Source organism: Monomorium pharaonis, unplaced genomic scaffold, assembly GCF_013373865.1.
Source record: "Monomorium pharaonis isolate MP-MQ-018 unplaced genomic scaffold, ASM1337386v2 scaffold_263, whole genome shotgun sequence".
NCBI lineage: Eukaryota > Metazoa > Arthropoda > Insecta > Hymenoptera > Formicidae > Monomorium > Monomorium pharaonis.
Window position 1 is genome coordinate 89,021 of NW_023415542.1, and position 17,211 is coordinate 106,231.

At 61.7% G+C, this 17,211-nt stretch overlaps 2 protein-coding genes across 3 annotated transcripts; both read right to left on the reverse strand.

Annotated features, from left to right (window-relative positions):
• Positions 1 to 6,888: 6,888 nt before the first annotated feature.
• LOC118648175 lies at positions 6,889 to 15,171 on the reverse strand. 2 transcript variants are annotated; one of them, XM_036294493.1, is made up of 2 exons: positions 13,756 to 15,171; positions 6,889 to 9,420 (listed from the first exon to the last, which is right to left on the reverse strand). In XM_036294493.1, exon 2 carries the CDS (start codon positions 9,275 to 9,277, stop codon positions 7,592 to 7,594), a length of 1,686 nt encoding a protein of 561 aa, XP_036150386.1. In that variant the 5' UTR covers positions 9,278 to 9,420; positions 13,756 to 15,171; the 3' UTR covers positions 6,889 to 7,591. The 2 variants fall into 2 exon arrangements, with proteins under 2 accessions (XP_036150386.1, XP_036150385.1); XM_036294492.1 differs by having other exon boundaries at positions 13,741 to 15,171.
• On the reverse strand, positions 10,376 to 13,838 carry LOC118648176. The gene is made up of 2 exons (XM_036294494.1): positions 13,706 to 13,838; positions 10,376 to 12,298 (listed from the first exon to the last, which is right to left on the reverse strand). The coding sequence occupies exon 2, from the start codon at positions 12,133 to 12,135 to the stop codon at positions 10,450 to 10,452; it is 1,686 nt and encodes a 561-aa protein (XP_036150387.1). The 5' UTR covers positions 12,136 to 12,298; positions 13,706 to 13,838; the 3' UTR covers positions 10,376 to 10,449.
• Positions 15,172 to 17,211: the final 2,040 nt, after the last annotated feature.

The window sequence follows — 17,211 nt, forward strand, 5'->3', positions numbered from 1 at the left end:
CTGATGCGAGCCCCCAATTCGTCCAGCTGTTGCTGGACCCGCCGAAGAGGCCAGGAGGGAGGGAGGTACACCGCGACGATGTCCACCTCCCCCCCCCGGGCCCACACATAGGAGGCCCCCTGTCCCCCCATCCCAAAGGAGACGGCAGCACCGCGCGGCCACGTTACCGCTACGGTGCCGCCGTCATTGCGGAGCCAAACGGGGTCCCCCGGCGGGACCCGGTACGGCTCCGCAACCACCCCGACCGCCCCGCCGCGCTCCAGGAGCCGCTGCATAAACAGGTCCTGGGCACGGCGGGCGTGGTTGAGGTTCGCCTGGACGACCCTAAGGCGCATTGTGGACACTCAACGAGGCGTCCTCCGCGCCCTTAGGGTCGTCCCGCGATTCCCTCTGCGGCAAGGGCGGCCCCCCGCCCCCCTCCGGCAAGGGGTCCACCTCCATAGGCCCCTCGGTCGCCGCCGCAGCAACAGCGGCAGCGGCCCCGCCCAGTACCGGGCTAGAGCCCCCGGAAGGGGGCCCGCCGCTCCCCGCGTTCCCCGGCGCGGCAGCGCCCGAGCGCGCCTCCCGCGCCGGAGGCAGGCCGCCCCGGACCACCGGGGCGCCGCACTGCGGACCGCCCACTCGGTGACCGCACGGGCGGCCCGCCCTCGCGCACACGGGGCATTTTACGGGCGCCGTACACCCGGCCGCCCGGTGCCCCGCTCCCCCGCAGCGGTAGCAAGTGTCACTCCTGTCCTCCTTGCTACCGCATACGCTCCTGACGTGCCCCCTCTGCAGGCATCTAAAGCACTGCAGAGGGCGCACGCCCAGGAGCTCCGCCCGCACCCGGAACCAGCCCCCCACCACTAGGCGCCCCCCATCGACGGCGGCGATCCGGTTCGCCGCCGCCAAGGGGCATCGCGCCCAGACGGTGAAGAGGCCGCCCGGGGCTCTCCTGGGCTCCCCCAACTTAATGTCCCCGACAGGACACCCCCCTTTGTCGGCCAACGCCCGACTGATTTCGTCGGGCGTGACCGATTCCTCCAGGCCACCCAGCCTAAGTTCGGCCATTTTGACCGGCTGGGTGACCCTAACACCCTTCTTTCCTTCCAACACCTGGCGGAGTTTCTCCGCCAGGCGGTCGGCTCCGTCCTGGCCGTCCCTATTGGGGACTTCCAGGAGCAGAGCCCCTGTCTGCGCCCTTCTGGGCCTGACCTCGGAGACCCCGAGAGACGCCAGGTCTATCTTTGACCTGGCCTCCCTCAGGGTCTCCGCATAGGCCCCATCCTCGCACGTGACGGCGACCGCCCGGGTGGCCGGCGTCCTCCTCGCCTTGCCACCCGACGCGCGTCGCACCGTCACGTCGGCGGCTGCCGCCGGGGGGGCGGAGGGCACCGGAGCCCCCCGCCCATCCCCGGCAGCACCGCCCTTACCCTTACCTTTATCCTTACCCCGCCGGGCAGCACCACCCCGGGCCCCCGAGGGGGCGGCGGAGGCGACGCTCGCATACGAGCGAGTCGCCCCGCCGCCCCCCGGAGGAACCGGGGCGGGGCCCGCGCCGGAGGCCGCCCCGCCCGCGCCCGCCGGCCCAACGGCCGGCGGGCCCGGCGCAGCAGCCCCCGCCGGCGCAGGACCAGAGGTGCCCGCACCCGAGCCCCCGGGTCCCCTGCCCCCCTTTTTCTTCCTCTTCTTTTTTTGGCGACCCTTGCCGCCGCCGTCCCCATCGCCGCCCTCACCCCCGGGAGGAGGAGGAGAAGGGGCCCCAGCCGTCCCGCCGGCGACGGGGAGGGAGGGGCCGCCCAGCGGACCAGCCGCGGACGGCCCACCCCCCCCGACGCCGCCGGACCGGCGGGCCCCCCGACCCGCGGCTGCGGCCACCACCCCGGGTCTCTCGGCCAGCCACTCCCCAAAAATGGCGTCCAGCCGGGCCATGAAGGCCGCTTTGAGGTCCACCCCGGCGAGCAAGCGCCCAATTTGGGCGCTCACGGCCCCCTCGTCCGGGATGCTCCTCTCCCTCCCCCCCAGCGTGGGGAGCACGAGCGGGGGGAGCGCGACCAACCCGCCGCCGCCCCCGCCGCCCGGTCCCCCCCCCGTCCCGCGGGTCCCCTCGCCCAGGACCGGCCCGCCCTCGCCTCTCCCCACCGACCGCGGCGGGGAAGGGGGCGGGTCCATGTCCATCGCCGTGTGTCCCTCGACGCACGGCAGAGAGAGCCGCGTCTCACGAGTCCCCCCGTGCGGGGACGGCGATCCAAACCTAGCGGCCGCCTGTCGCCGCTCCAAGGACGGCAGTTCGGCCGCCCTATCCCGGAGGGCCCGGTTCTCCTCCCTGAGCTGGCCGCTCTCTTTCCGAGCGGCCTCCAACTCTCTCCGGAGAGCGGCCATCTCATCGGCCTCCCTCTCCTCCGGCGGCTTTTGAGCCTGCAGCGACAGCAGCGTAGCACACGCCGCTGCCCTGCAGGTCTCCTCCCTAATTTGCTTCGCGATGCTGCCTTTTAGGCCCTTGGAAATTCCAGTGCACTTAAGCACGGCCTCGACACTCATCGCGATAGCAGCAGCCAGGTCATTGACCGGCGCCCTCCGGTACTCCTCCGCGTACCTTTCCATCATACCGGACCCCTGTTTCCGGAGCTTCTCCGAAAGCCCGGTCATGGGGTCCAGTATGGCCCTTTCTTCCTCTAGGGCCAACTCCTTACGGGAAGCCTCCACCAGGCGCTCCTTGGCCCGAGCCAATTGAGCAAAATCGCCTGTGGTGGCTGGCCTCCCCCTCCCCTTTCCCTTCTCTCCCTCCTTGACGGGGCCACCCCCGCCCACTGATGGCTCACCGCCGCTGTCCAACACAGTGTCCGAAATTTCGGCCACCGTGGAGACCAGCGACGGCGCTGGCGAGACGCCTCCCTCCCTGCCTCCCGCGGCAGTCTCGCCTCTGGCCAACTTTCGTGAGCGGCCCTCATCCGCGTGGGACTCCTCCTCCGACTCGGAGTCACTCGCTAATCCTAATCTGCGCTTATAGCGCTTCCCCTTACCCGACACAAAAGACATTATGAAAAGAAATGTAGAGTATCCCGCTTCCCATCACGGCTCCACCGACCGGGCGTGCCCTCACCCACCCGAGGACCAATAAATTGGCCCCGGGACGGGGCCCCGAGTTCCCCCGGGGGGTCGGCATATGCCTCGGGCCGGGGGAATAACCATCCCCGGCACTGGGCTCCCGCCCCTTACTGACCCGCGGACCGGGGCATCAAGGCCCACGGCATCGCGGGCTTTCAGGGGTCCCGGGCCTCCGACGTCCCGGGCACCGTGATGGGTGGCGCCACCCGGGGGGCCCCACGGACGGATGGGTCCCAGGAGGCTGCGCCTCCTCCAGGGACTTGCCCGCCGTGGCGACCGGCACGCCCCCCCTCCGCGGGGCAATGCCCTCCACGGAGAGGGAGCTCCGCCTACCCGCCGGGACGACTTCGAGGGGACGCAGGAGCCGTCCCGACGGGTTACCCGTCCCACGTCGCCGCCAGGCCCAGACCTCGGGTTACCCCCAAGCGGCCCCGGCGGCCCAATCCCCGGGCCCCGACCTCGGAGTAAGTCCGAGCGGCCCCGGGAACCGTCCCATCCCTTGTCGCCGGGCCCCGACCCCGGAAACGTCCGGGCGGCCCCGGCGACCTCCCCAGTCACATACCCATCCCCGGGGAAAGGAAAGGGAGGCGGAAGAGGGAGGAGAAGGGGCCCCGAAAGGCGGAGCCCCCCCCACACACCCCACCACCGCCACCCCCTCCCCCCCACGCGCCAAAGAGAGGAAGCGGGGTTCTCCAAATGGAGGGCCCCCCCTCTCCGGCGCTCCCCCCCAGGTTCCCTCTCCCTGGGCCCCCCCAAAGGATCGGGACTCCCCGAACCGGGGGGAGGATAGAAATCCTCCCCTAACGGTGCCGGTTCACCGGGGGTTTGAAGTCGGGGTCCCCATCCCCTACCAGCGATGGGACTTATCCCCTCTAGCGGGGAGCCCTAAGGAGTCGCTGGCCACCTCTTGTGCGGGAACCATCCAGGTCGAAGACCCGGGCGGGCCCCGCACCGTGCGCTCTTAGACCCCCAGCGGCCCGCGGCCCGTCTCCCAAGCGGACAAGTCCGCCCAGGATCGGGGCCCAGAGCCACCGGGAGAGCCCTCTCACCACGACAAGGTGGCGCACAACGAGAGGGGAGAACCTAACCTAACCTAACCTAACCTAACCTAACCTAACCTAACCTAACCTAACCTAACCTAACCTAACCTAACCTAACCTAACCTAACCTAACCTAACCTTTTTTATTTTTTTTTTTTTTTTTTGACGGAGTGGAAATCCTCATGGATCCCCGGGCCTCCGGGAATAACCCGGGGTATGTCGGACTCCCGCCCCCTCGGATGCGAATCGGACCTGTGCGGTCTCGCACCCTCGGAGTGCAACGGGCAGGCCTACCGACTAAAACCACTCCGGATGGCCGTCTGGGCGTTTTATCGAGCTCCCCGGGAACCGCTGTAGCATTACTTCCGGGGAGCCCGCGCCTTATGGGTCCGGCGACCCTTCCTCCCGTGGAGGGACGGGAAGGGGACAAAACCCCCTCCCGCCCCTCCCCAACCCGAGGGGGGCCATCTACCCCCCCGAGTCTACCTCCCGCCGGGGTCGGTCAGCCGAACGGGGATCCCGGTCCCCGCCCCGAACTTGTCGCGAAGGCCGCCTACCCCGACTGCGCACCCCTCCCTCCGCTCCCCGACGTGGGGGAGAGATTCAGAGGGGGGGGCGCGCAGCATCATGCCTCTCGCCCGGTTCCAACACCCCGGTACCGGGCGGAGGGGGGCGGGCAAACGGGCGGCATCACACGACGCGCTCGCCCGTCCACCCGCCTACACACCCCGGCCAGCGTCGGGCTCCAACAACGCGGGCCGGGGGAGGGCGAGGCGGCGCCGCCGTCGTCGACGCTATCGACGCAGCGCCGCCCCGCCCGTTCCGCCTCTCAACGTCACCGCTCCCATCAACCGGAGCGGCGCGTCCTCAGCGGGGAAAGGAGGGGGGGGCCACCAGGCCCGCCCCTCCCAAAGAAGGCACGCGGGCCCAGGCGCCCGACACCCCACTCCTCCCCCCGCCGACCATCCCAAGTAAGGGCCCTCGCTCCAGCGAGAGCCCCCCCGGCTATCCGATCGACGGCGGGGAGGCAAACGGTGGAGGAAGCCCGACGCTAGTTGCGTCCGGTCGTCCCCCCCGCAGCCCCCCCATACCGTCATCCCTCTCCCCTCCGGGTAATCCCCGCATCTCTAAGATGCGCCGGGATCCCCCGGAGACAGCGGCGGCGGCGACCCTCGTCACCGCCCCGCCCATCCGCAGAGGGCGAGGAGGGTGGACTAACCTCCCCCCTCCTTACCCTCTCGTCCGCCTCCCTCCGCTCCATGATCGCGGAGCAGAAGGAGGCGAACGCCCTCCAATTTTCCCGGGAGGCGGTCGCGACCCGCACGACCGCCCCCAGGGAGAGGTCCGACGGGCGAATGGTCTCCACCAACGCCCGCCTCGCCTCGTTGTGCGCGGGACACGCCGACAAGGCGTGCTGCGCCGAGTCGGCCGCGTCCCCGCACTGGTGGCAGCCAGCGCCGCCCTCTTTGCCTATGCGGCACAGGTAGTCCCCGAAGCACCCGTGCCCGGAGACCACCTGCGCCACATGGAAGGTGACCCTTCCCCTCGCCACGTCGACCCACTGATCCAGAAGCGGGCCGACCGCCTCCACAGTTCTGCGGCCGTACCGGAGGTCCCCCGCCAGGAGCCGGCGCTTCCACCGCGCCATCATCTCCCGGCGGGCGGCCTCCCCCGCCTCACCCACGGCCCTCGCGGTCACCTCCCCCCCTCCGCGCAGCCTCGCCGCCCTAAGGGCCCAGTACGCGTCGGCCCTAGCCCGCGCGACCAGGTCCCAGGGCGGGACACACGCGAGGACGGCGCCGGCCGCCACCGCCACCGTACGGTACGACCTGGACAGGCGAACGGCCATCCTGCGCTCGACCGGACGCAGGGGGGCCATCGCCCGGTCCAGGTCGACCCCTCTCCCCTCCCGGGCCCAGATTGGCGCTCCGTAGAGCGCCATGGAGAGGACCACCGACGCGTACAGCCGTCGGGTCCCCCCCCCCGGGCCCCCCACATTGGGGAGCAGCCGCGACAGCGCCGCCGCGGCTTTCCCCAGGCGAGGCGCGAGGCGAGCAAAGTGCTCGCGGTATCGCCCGCGGTCGTCCAACACCAGGCCCAGGTACCGGATGGAGCGGCCGATCTCCACTCGGCCGCCCGCCACCCGGACGAACCCGGGCCTCGCCCTCCCCGGGCCAAAGGCCATCGCCTCGGTCTTATCGACCGAGACGCGAAGGCCCAAGGCCCCGATGCGTCCGACCACGGCGGCCACCGCATCGCCCGCCCGCGCAACCTAACCTAACCTAACCTAACCTAACCTAACCTAACCTAACCTAACCTAACCTAACCTAACCTAACCTAACCTAACCTAACCTAACCTAACCTAACCTAACCTAACCTAACCTAACCTAACCTAACCTAACCTAACCTAACCTAACCTAACCTAACCTAACCTTTTTTTTTTTTTTTTTTTTTTTTTTTTTTTTTTTTTGTGACGGAGTGGAAATCCTCATGGATCCCCGGGCCTCCGGGAAGGGCCCGGGGTATGTCGGACTCCCGCCCCCTCGGGTGCGAATAGGACCTATGCGGTCTCGCACCCTCGGTGTGCAACGGGCAGGCCTACCGACTAAAACCACTCCGGATGGCCGTCAGGGCGTTTAGTCGGACTCCCCGGGAACTGCTGTAGCATTACTTCCGGGGAGCCCTCGCCCTAGGGTTGCGTAGGCAACCCTACATCCCGTGGAGGGATGGGAAGAGGACAAAACCCCCTCCCGCCCCCCCCTCAACCCGAAGGGGGCCATCCACCCCCCGGGTTTCCCTCCCGTCGGGGTCGGTCGGCCGAGCGGGGATCCCGGTCCCCGCCCCGAACCTGTCGCGAAGGCCGCCTCCCCCGACTGCGCACCCCTCCCTCCGCTCCCCGACGTGGGGGAGAGAATCAGAGGGGGGGGCGCGCAGCATCATGCCTCTCGCCCGGTCCCAAACTCCCCAGGACCGGGCGGAGGGAGGCGGGTAAGCGGGCGGCACTACTACGCGCTCGCCCGCAAACCCGCCCACTCACACCCCAACCGGCGTCCGTAAACGACGCGGGCCGGGGGGCGGGCGAGGCGGCGCCGCCGTCGTTAAGTACGACGCGGCACCGCCCCGCCCGTTCCATCCCGTGACGCCACCGCCCCCGCCACCGGAAGCGGCGCGTCTTCGATGAGGAGGGGGGCCAAAGAGCAAGGCACGGGGCCCGCCCCTCACAAGGAGGCGCGTAAGCCCAGGCGCCAGTCGCTCCGCCCCCCCCTCCACCGTCCCTCCGAGCGCGGACTCTCGCTCACACCGCGAGGGCCCCGCCCCACCATCCGCTCAGGAGGGGGAGAACGAGAGAGGGCCGCGAGCGGCCCGTCCCGATAGCCCCCCCCGGGCCATCCCCCCATCCAGCGCGCCGGTCCCGGGGGTCCCAGAAAGGGACCCGGAACCGGCGCGCCACCACCAACACCGGCCTACGGGCGCGGAGGGGGCCACTTGACCCCGCTCCCGCGCACCCGCCGGGAAAGAGCGAGGGAGCCACGCCCACGAGTGACGCCGCATCCCTCGCCCCCCCACACTCGTCTCGCCAGGATCGCGACACTGCTCGCGATCCCGGCGAGCACCTCCAACAACGCGGGTCCCGCGGGGCCCTCATCCAGCCCCGCGGAAGCCCCATGTCCCGCCCTGTCCGCCCGCTTCCGGGCCCTCCCGTACAGGGGAGGGGGACAAGTCCCCCCCACCCACGCCCCGCGCGAGCCAGCCCCGCCCGCTCGCCGGGCCGCCGGGGGGGGAGGGGGGCAAACCCCCCACCCCCGACGGCCCTCTTCCTCTCTCGGAATTTCCGCCTCGCCGCCACCGCCCTTACACGGCCGTCCTCCCGACCGCCGGGCGGGGCAGCTCGCCGACCCCAACTTGTGGTCGGCGACCCCCCCGGAACCGGCGCAGACTGGGCACCTAAGTGCCCCACTGCACCCCCTCGCCACGTGACCCGGAGCCCCGCACCGATAGCATAAATTGCCACGATACGGGCCCCGACAGTCACGCCCAATGTGGCCCCGGACCAGGCACCGGAAGCACATGACTGCCCTCCCGGCGCCCGACCCGGGGCCACCCCTCTCGCTCGGAGGTTGGGGGGAACAAGGCCGTGCGTTTTGGCCAGTGTCCCCCCCGCCCCCCGACGTCCCTAAAGCGGGATCCCTCTCGTCGACCGCGCGCCGGCCGCCCGGACAGTCGGGGCCGACCGAACGGTCCACGCACCCGACCGGGTCCGTGCCGACGCAGCGGTCCACTACCTTAACCCCAGGGGGCGGATCCCACACTACGGGATCAGTCCCCCTGGAGACCCTCTTTCCGGGCATGGGACGCCCCGGCCCAACTCGCCGGTTAACGACGTCCACATGCCCGGAGCCGGTGCCCCGGCTCACTCTCTCGGGGCTCCGGGTCAGAAGACCCTCCAACCGGGACCGGAGCCCTTGCCCGACAGCCTCCCGCAGACCCCGAGCAACCTCACCATTAAGAGCCTCGCGCAGGTCCCGGACCTCCCTCTCATGGGACTCGCGCAGGCCCCTGATCTCCTCCTCGAGATCCCGACACCTTTCAAGGAGGGCCTCACGCTTCTCCTTGAAGTGCTCGGCCCTCCCCTCTCGGTCCCAGACTAGGCGAGCGATGAGGTCCACCATGACCGCATCGCTCCCCCCATCTGCCCGCCACCTGAGGAAGACCTCGTCCCACGCCTGGACGAGGCCGTCCCAATCGCGAGAGCGCGCGTCCCGCACCAGGGCCGCACGCACCACCCCCTCGACGACGTTATCCCCGTCGCCGGACCAGAGCCTCTTCCACGAGGCTCCGGACACCCCCACTAACGCAAGATGCCCGCCGCTCGATGACGACGCGGGGGGGGCCGGGACTATACCCCCCTGCGCGCCGGGCCCTGGGGCTCCGAGTACCCCTGGGCCGGTAACATCCTTCTTCTTTTTGGGCATCTTCCATAAATTTGGTTTGTTGACAGTGTGTCCTTCACCGGGTTTTACAGAGTTTTCCTTCTCTCCCTCCCGTACACGTACAGCCGAAGCCGTACGGTGCGCTCTTAGACCCCCGACGGCCCGCGGCCCGTCTCCCAAGCGGACAAGTCCACCCGGGATCGGGGCCACAAGGACCATCAGGGGAGCCCTCTCACCACGACAAGGTGGCGCACCGCGAGAGGGAACCTAACCTAACCTAACCTAACCTAACCTAACCTAACCTAACCTAACCTAACCTAACCTAACCTAACCTAACCTAACCTAACCTAACCTAACCTAACCTTTTTTTTTTTTTTTTTTTTTTTTTTTTTTTTTGTGACGGAGTGGAAATCCTCATGGATCCCCGGGCCTCCGGGAAGGGCCCGGGGTATGTCGGACTCCCGCCCCCTCGGGTGCGAATAGGACCTATGCGGTCTCGCACCCTCGGTGTGCAACGGGCAGGCCTACCGACTAAAACCACTCCGGATGGCCGTCAGGGCGTTTAGTCGGACTCCCCGGGAACTGCTGTAGCATTACTTCCGGGGAGCCCTCGCCCTAGGGTTGCGTAGGCAACCCTACATCCCGTGGAGGGACGGGAAGAGGACAAAACCCCCTCCCGCCCCCCCCTCAACCCGAAGGGGGCCATCCACCCCCCGGGTTTCCCTCCCGTCGGGGTCGGTCGGCCGAGCGGGGATCCCGGTCCCCGCCCCGAACCTGTCGCGAAGGCCGCCTCCCCCGACTGCGCACCCCTCCCTCCGCTCCCCGACGTGGGGGAGAGAATCAGAGGGGGGGGCGCGCAGCATCATGCCTCTCGCCCGGTCCCAAACTCCCCAGGACCGGGCGGAGGGAGGCGGGTAAGCGGGCGGCACTACTACGCGCTCGCCCGCAAACCCGCCCACTCACACCCCAACCGGCGTCCGTAAACGACGCGGGCCGGGGGGCGGGCGAGGCGGCGCCGCCGTCGTTAAGTACGACGCGGCACCGCCCCGCCCGTTCCATCCCGTGACGCCACCGCCCCCGCCACCGGAAGCGGCGCGTCTTCGATGAGGAGGGGGGCCAAAGAGCAAGGCACGGGGCCCGCCCCTCACAAGGAGGCGCGTAAGCCCAGGCGCCAGTCGCTCCGCCCCCCCCTCCACCGTCCCTCCGAGCGCGGACTCTCGCTCACACCGCGAGGGCCCCGCCCCACCATCCGCTCAGGAGGGGGAGAACGAGAGAGGGCCGCGAGCGGCCCGTCCCGATAGCCCCCCCCCGGGCCATCCCCCCATCCAGCGCGCCGGTCCCGGGGGTCCCAGAAAGGGACCCGGAACCGGCGCGCCACCACCAACACCGGCCTACGGGCGCGGAGGGGGCCACTTGACCCCGCTCCCGCGCACCCGCCGGGAAAGAGCGAGGGAGCCACGCCCACGAGTGACGCCGCATCCCTCGCCCCCCCACACTCGTCTCGCCAGGATCGCGACACTGCTCGCGATCCCGGCGAGCACCTCCAACAACGCGGGTCCCGCGGGGCCCTCATCCAGCCCCGCGGAAGCCCCATGTCCCGCCCTGTCCGCCCGCTTCCGGGCCCTCCCGTACAGGGGAGGGGGACAAGTCCCCCCCACCCACGCCCCGCGCGAGCCAGCCCCGCCCGCTCGCCGGGCCGCCGGGGGGGGAGGGGGGCAAACCCCCCACCCCCGACGGCCCTCTTCCTCTCTCGGAATTTCCGCCTCGCCGCCACTGCCCTTACACGGCCGTCCTCCCGACCGCCGGGCGGGGCAGCTCGCCGACCCCAACTTGTGGTCGGCGACCCCCCCGGAACCGGCGCAGACTGGGCACCTAAGTGCCCCACTGCACCCCCTCGCCACGTGACCCGGAGCCCCGCACCGATAGCATAAATTGCCACGATACGGGCCCCGACAGTCACGCCCAATGTGGCCCCGGACCAGGCACCGGAAGCACATGACTGCCCTCCCGGCGCCCGACCCGGGGCCACCCCTCTCGCTCGGAGGTTGGGGGGAACAAGGCCGTGCGTTTTGGCCAGTGTCCCCCCCGCCCCCCGACGTCCCTAAAGCGGGATCCCTCTCGTCGACCGCGCGCCGGCCGCCCGGACAGTCGGGGCCGACCGAACGGTCCACGCACCCGACCGGGTCCGTGCCGACGCAGCGGTCCACTACCTTAACCCCAGGGGGCGGATCCCACACTACGGGATCAGTCCCCCTGGAGACCCTCTTTCCGGGCATGGGACGCCCCGGCCCAACTCGCCGGTTAACGACGTCCACATGCCCGGAGCCGGTGCCCCGGCTCACTCTCTCGGGGCTCCGGGTCAGAAGACCCTCCAACCGGGACCGGAGCCCTTGCCCGACAGCCTCCCGCAGACCCCGAGCAACCTCACCATTAAGAGCCTCGCGCAGGTCCCGGACCTCCCTCTCATGGGACTCGCGCAGGCCCCTGATCTCCTCCTCGAGATCCCGACACCTTTCAAGGAGGGCCTCACGCTTCTCCTTGAAGTGCTCGGCCCTCCCCTCTCGGTCCCAGACTAGGCGAGCGATGAGGTCCACCATGACCGCATCGCTCCCCCCATCTGCCCGCCACCTGAGGAAGACCTCGTCCCACGCCTGGACGAGGCCGTCCCAATCGCGAGAGCGCGCGTCCCGCACCAGGGCCGCACGCACCACCCCCTCGACGACGTTATCCCCGTCGCCGGACCAGAGCCTCTTCCACGAGGCTCCGGACACCCCCACTAACGCAAGATGCCCGCCGCTCGATGACGACGCGGGGGGGGCCGGGACTATACCCCCCTGCGCGCCGGGCCCTGGGGCTCCGAGTACCCCTGGGCCGGTAACATCCTTCTTCTTTTTGGGCATCTTCCATAAATTTGGTTTGTTGACAGTGTGTCCTTCACCGGGTTTTACAGAGTTTTCCTTCTCTCCCTCCCGTACACGTACAGCCGAAGCCGTACGGTGCGCTCTTAGACCCCCGACGGCCCGCGGCCCGTCTCCCAAGCGGACAAGTCCACCCGGGATCGGGGCCACAAGGACCATCAGGGGAGCCCTCTCACCACGACAAGGTGGCGCACCGCGAGAGGGAACCTAACCTAACCTAACCTAACCTAACCTAACCTAACCTAACCTAACCTAACCTAACCTAACCTAACCTAACCTAACCTAACCTAACCTAACCTAACCTAACCTAACCTAACCTAACCTAACCCAACCCAAACCCAACTCGGTTAGGACTGCCAATCAAACCGCAACCACCTCATTGAAAATACCCAAAGTCGAGACCTAACTTCAAAGAGGGGGAGTTAGGTCTCCAAAGGTCAAAGTCGAATCTAAAAAAAAAGGTTAGGTCTCAAAAAAAAAGAGTTAGGTCTGGAAAAGGTTAAATCTTGAAAAACAGCGGAATATTAAAAAAGGTTAAATCTCAAAAAGGTTAGGTCTGGAAAAAGGTTAGGTCTGGAATATTAAAGTTTCGTCTCGAAAGGTTAGGTCTCAAAAATTTCAAAAAAAATTCCAAAAATCGGTCCAAAATTTGTCGTGCCAAAACGCGTTTCTCGACCTTCTGAATCGATTGGTACAGTCGTAACTTGACCGGTTTTTCCAACCAAATGTAAGACTAGGGACTTAGAAAAATTTCAAAAAAATTCCAAAAATTCCAAAAATCGGTCCAAAATTTGTAGTGCCAAAACGCGTTTTTCGACGTTCTGAATCGATTGGTATAGTCGTAACTTGACCGATTTTTTCAACCACTCATAAGACTAGGGACTTAAAAAAATTTCAAAAAAATTCCAAAAATTCCAAAAATCGATCTAAAATTTATGGTGCCAAAACGCGTTTCTTGACCTTCTGTATCGATTGGTATAATTGACAAAAGTGCTATTTTTCCGATAAAATTGACTTGTAAAACTAAAAAATTTTTCAAAACTTCAACGAATTAGAACGGCCAAACGGTAAGAGATACGAGATTTTTCAAGAGGACCAAAGTTGCTCGCCTTGTCGAGTTCTATAAGGAAAAAATGCAAAAAGTTAAAATTATTAAATTTCAAAATTTTTCAAAACTTTAACGAATTAATCCGGCCAAACGGTAAGAGATACGAGGTTGGCCAAGAGGACCAAAGTTGCTCGGCTCGTCGAGATCTATAAGGAGAATTTACTAAACTTTCAAAAATGTAAGGGTATCCAACTAAATAAAGAAAAATAAGGAAATACGTAAATCGAGTTACACAGGCCAAACGGTAAAAGATACGGGGTTGGCCCAAAGGATCAAAGTTGCTCCTCTCGTCGAGTTCTATAAGGAATAAATACCAGAATTTAAAAAAAACCAAAATTCAAAATTTCCAAATTTCAAAAAATTGCGCCGGCCAAACGGTAAGAGATACGAGGTTGGCCGAGAGGACCAAAGTTGCTCGGCTCGTCGAGATCTATAAGAAAAAATTGCTAAACTTAAAAAAAACAAAGCTTTCCTAAAGATATAACGATAAAATGTAAATGGAGTTACACAGCAAAGAGGAGCTAAATGATTGGAGTTCCGTCTGGGGGAGGGGATTGAGGGAGACCCAAGGAACCCAGAATAAATACTAACTAAAAAAAAAAGTCGGGGAAACTCTATAACCTAACCTAACCTAACCTAACCTAACCTAACCTAACCTAACCTAACCTAACCTAACCTAACCTAACCCAACCCAAACCCAACTCGGTTAGGACTGCCAATCAAACCGCAACCACCTCATTGAAAATACCCAAAGTCGAGACCTAACTTCAAAGAGGGGGAGTTAGGTCTCCAAAGGTCAAAGTCGAATCTAAAAAAAAAGGTTAGGTCTCAAAAAAAAAGAGTTAGGTCTGGAAAAGGTTAAATCTTGAAAAACAGCGGAATATTAAAAAAGGTTAAATCTCAAAAAGGTTAGGTCTGGAAAAAGGTTAGGTCTGGAATATTAAAGTTTCGTCTCGAAAGGTTAGGTCTCAAAAATTTCAAAAAAAATTCCAAAAATCGGTCCAAAATTTGTCGTGCCAAAACGCGTTTCTCGACCTTCTGAATCGATTGGTACAGTCGTAACTTGACCGGTTTTTCCAACCAAATGTAAGACTAGGGACTTAGAAAAATTTCAAAAAAATTCCAAAAATTCCAAAAATCGGTCCAAAATTTGTAGTGCCAAAACGCGTTTTTCGACGTTCTGAATCGATTGGTATAGTCGTAACTTGACCGATTTTTTCAACCACTCATAAGACTAGGGACTTAAAAAAATTTCAAAAAAATTCCAAAAATTCCAAAAATCGATCTAAAATTTATGGTGCCAAAACGCGTTTCTTGACCTTCTGTATCGATTGGTATAATTGACAAAAGTGCTATTTTTCCGATAAAATTGACTTGTAAAACTAAAAAATTTTTCAAAACTTCAACGAATTAGAACGGCCAAACGGTAAGAGATACGAGATTTTTCAAGAGGACCAAAGTTGCTCGCCTTGTCGAGTTCTATAAGGAAAAAATGCAAAAAGTTAAAATTATTAAATTTCAAAATTTTTCAAAACTTTAACGAATTAATCCGGCCAAACGGTAAGAGATACGAGGTTGGCCAAGAGGACCAAAGTTGCTCGGCTCGTCGAGATCTATAAGGAGAATTTACTAAACTTTCAAAAATGTAAGGGTATCCAACTAAATAAAGAAAAATAAGGAAATACGTAAATCGAGTTACACAGGCCAAACGGTAAAAGATACGGGGTTGGCCCAAAGGATCAAAGTTGCTCCTCTCGTCGAGTTCTATAAGGAATAAATACCAGAATTTAAAAAAAACCAAAATTCAAAATTTCCAAATTTCAAAAAATTGCGCCGGCCAAACGGTAAGAGATACGAGGTTGGCCGAGAGGACCAAAGTTGCTCGGCTCGTCGAGATCTATAAGAAAAAATTGCTAAACTTAAAAAAAACAAAGCTTTCCTAAAGATATAACGATAAAATGTAAATGGAGTTACACAGCAAAGAGGAGCTAAATGATTGGAGTTCCGTCTGGGGGAGGGGATTGAGGGAGACCCAAGGAACCCAGAATAAATACTAACTAAAAAAAAAAGTCGGGGAAACTCTATAACCTAACCCAACCCGAACCCAACCCGAACCCAACCCGAACCCAACCCGAACCCAACCCGAACCCAACCCGAACCCAACCCGAACCCAACCCGAACCCAACCCGAACCCAACCCGAACCCAACCCGAACCCAACCCGAACCCAACCCGAACCCAACCCGAACCCAACCCGAACCCAACCCGAACCCAACCCGAACCCAACCCGAACCCAACCCGAACCCAACCCGAACCCAACCCGAACCCAACCCGAACCCAACCCGAACCCAACCCGAACCCAACCCGAACCCAACCCGAACCCAACCCGAACCCAACCCGAACCCAACCCGACTCGGTCAGGACTGCCAATTAAACCGCAACCACCAAATTAAAATACCCAGAGTCAAAACCTAACTTCACAGAGGGGGGAGGTAGGTCTCCAAAGTCAAATATTAAAAAAAAAGGTTAGGTCTCAAAAAAAAAAGTTAGGTCTGGAAAAGGTTAGATCTCGAAAAACAGCGGAATATTGAAAAAGGTTTAAATCTCAAAAAAGGTTAGGTCTGGAATATTAAAGTTTCGTCTCAAAAGGTTAGTTTGTGACCGGATAACCGATAGGCACGAGTCGAGATCAAGATAAATGGGAACTCACCAAAGACTTTGTGCAAGTCGTCACAGTCGCCAGCCCCTTTATGTCCACCAAGAGGCAAGGATTCAGCTTCCAGGATCGTCGCTCAGCTCTGCTACTCTGGAAGCTCTGCGTCGTCGTATGTGCCGGAAGAACGAACAATACAAGTGGAACGCCTTCACTTGCCGTCGCACAAAACCAACAACGCTAATTTCGCGATTATCACTAATCACTTATTTTCTTTCTGTTTCAGGTGCTGCCGTCAACGTCAGGATGTCCTCCCAGGTCGCCGTCAATCCCACAGGATCTTCACCAGGTAAGTATAATTTTAGGGGGTGTTTTACCCGTGGCCCCGTTGGTTTCCAGGATCGTCTCAGCTCAGCTCGCCAGGAATCCGTCGCGCTTCAGGAATCACGAACGCACGCGCCAGAAAGATAGGTGAGCGAATAAACTCAACACAGTGTGTTTATTAATAACAACAAAACAAAGGTTTATTCAACTCTGATTTTTGTTTACAGGAACCCGTCCGCGTCGCTTATTCACAAACGATTCGCCTGATTTCGGATTTCCGAGAACACTTCGGCCTACTAGCATTCGGCCGTGCGTATTTAATACGCTTTTAACGTGCACAGCACGGAACTCACGCACTCGCGTAATCTCGTGTTTTCGAGATGTAATCGCTACGATATACTGCGCGGGAAAACTTATCTTTTACCATCCGCGATGTTAGCAAGTGTATATCCGGCGCGCGAAAGCTCACAAGAGCTCTCGGTGCTCGCTTTTATACTCGGGAGAGAGACGCTACTCCCTCCCGTCGAAATCCGCCAATCGCGCGTAAGCTTGACTGCGCCGCTGCTGGGAGCGCTCGGGCTTCCCCCTCCCGTCGGGTCACGCCAACCGTGCGTGGCGTCGTTTCCCCCGGGAGCGGGACTTCGCTGCCGCCCCCACTCCTCGCGGCTTGCTCGGCTGCGCGGTTCGGATGCGCTGCGGGCATCGTTCATGTTGCCCTCTCCAGCTTGGCGGCTCCCCACCACCAAGGTGGAAACTGCACTTGCAAGTGCAGCTATTATGTGTTGATTGCACTTAAGGTGCAATCCACACCGATTACGTGTTTTATGCCGGGTTAAAGCCATGATACCAAAAAGTGCATGGAATATGCATAGGAAATCAAAAAGGTTATGTTGAGCCTTAAATGAACGATATTGAAGAGAAAACAAACGTAGCACAAAAGTTGTGCTTCAAGCATGTCTAAGTGACAGATTTTTTACTATGCGAAATAAGACAAAGGTAATATGGCTCAGTATGATTTGTTTGGAAAATGGCTTTAATCCGACTGTGTCGCCCGTACTTAAGAATTAAAGAAACTATTATGTCAATCGCTGCTATGCGAATACAGGCAAACATATAGCTATTATAACTATGACTATTAATAAGATGACTACT

Coding starts and splice junctions, on each gene's coding strand:
- LOC118648175 (XM_036294493.1), bottom strand. CDS start 9,277: ATGGTCCTTGTGGCCCCGATCCCGGGTGGACTTGTCCGCTTGGGAGAC.
- LOC118648176 (XM_036294494.1), bottom strand. CDS start 12,135: ATGGTCCTTGTGGCCCCGATCCCGGGTGGACTTGTCCGCTTGGGAGAC.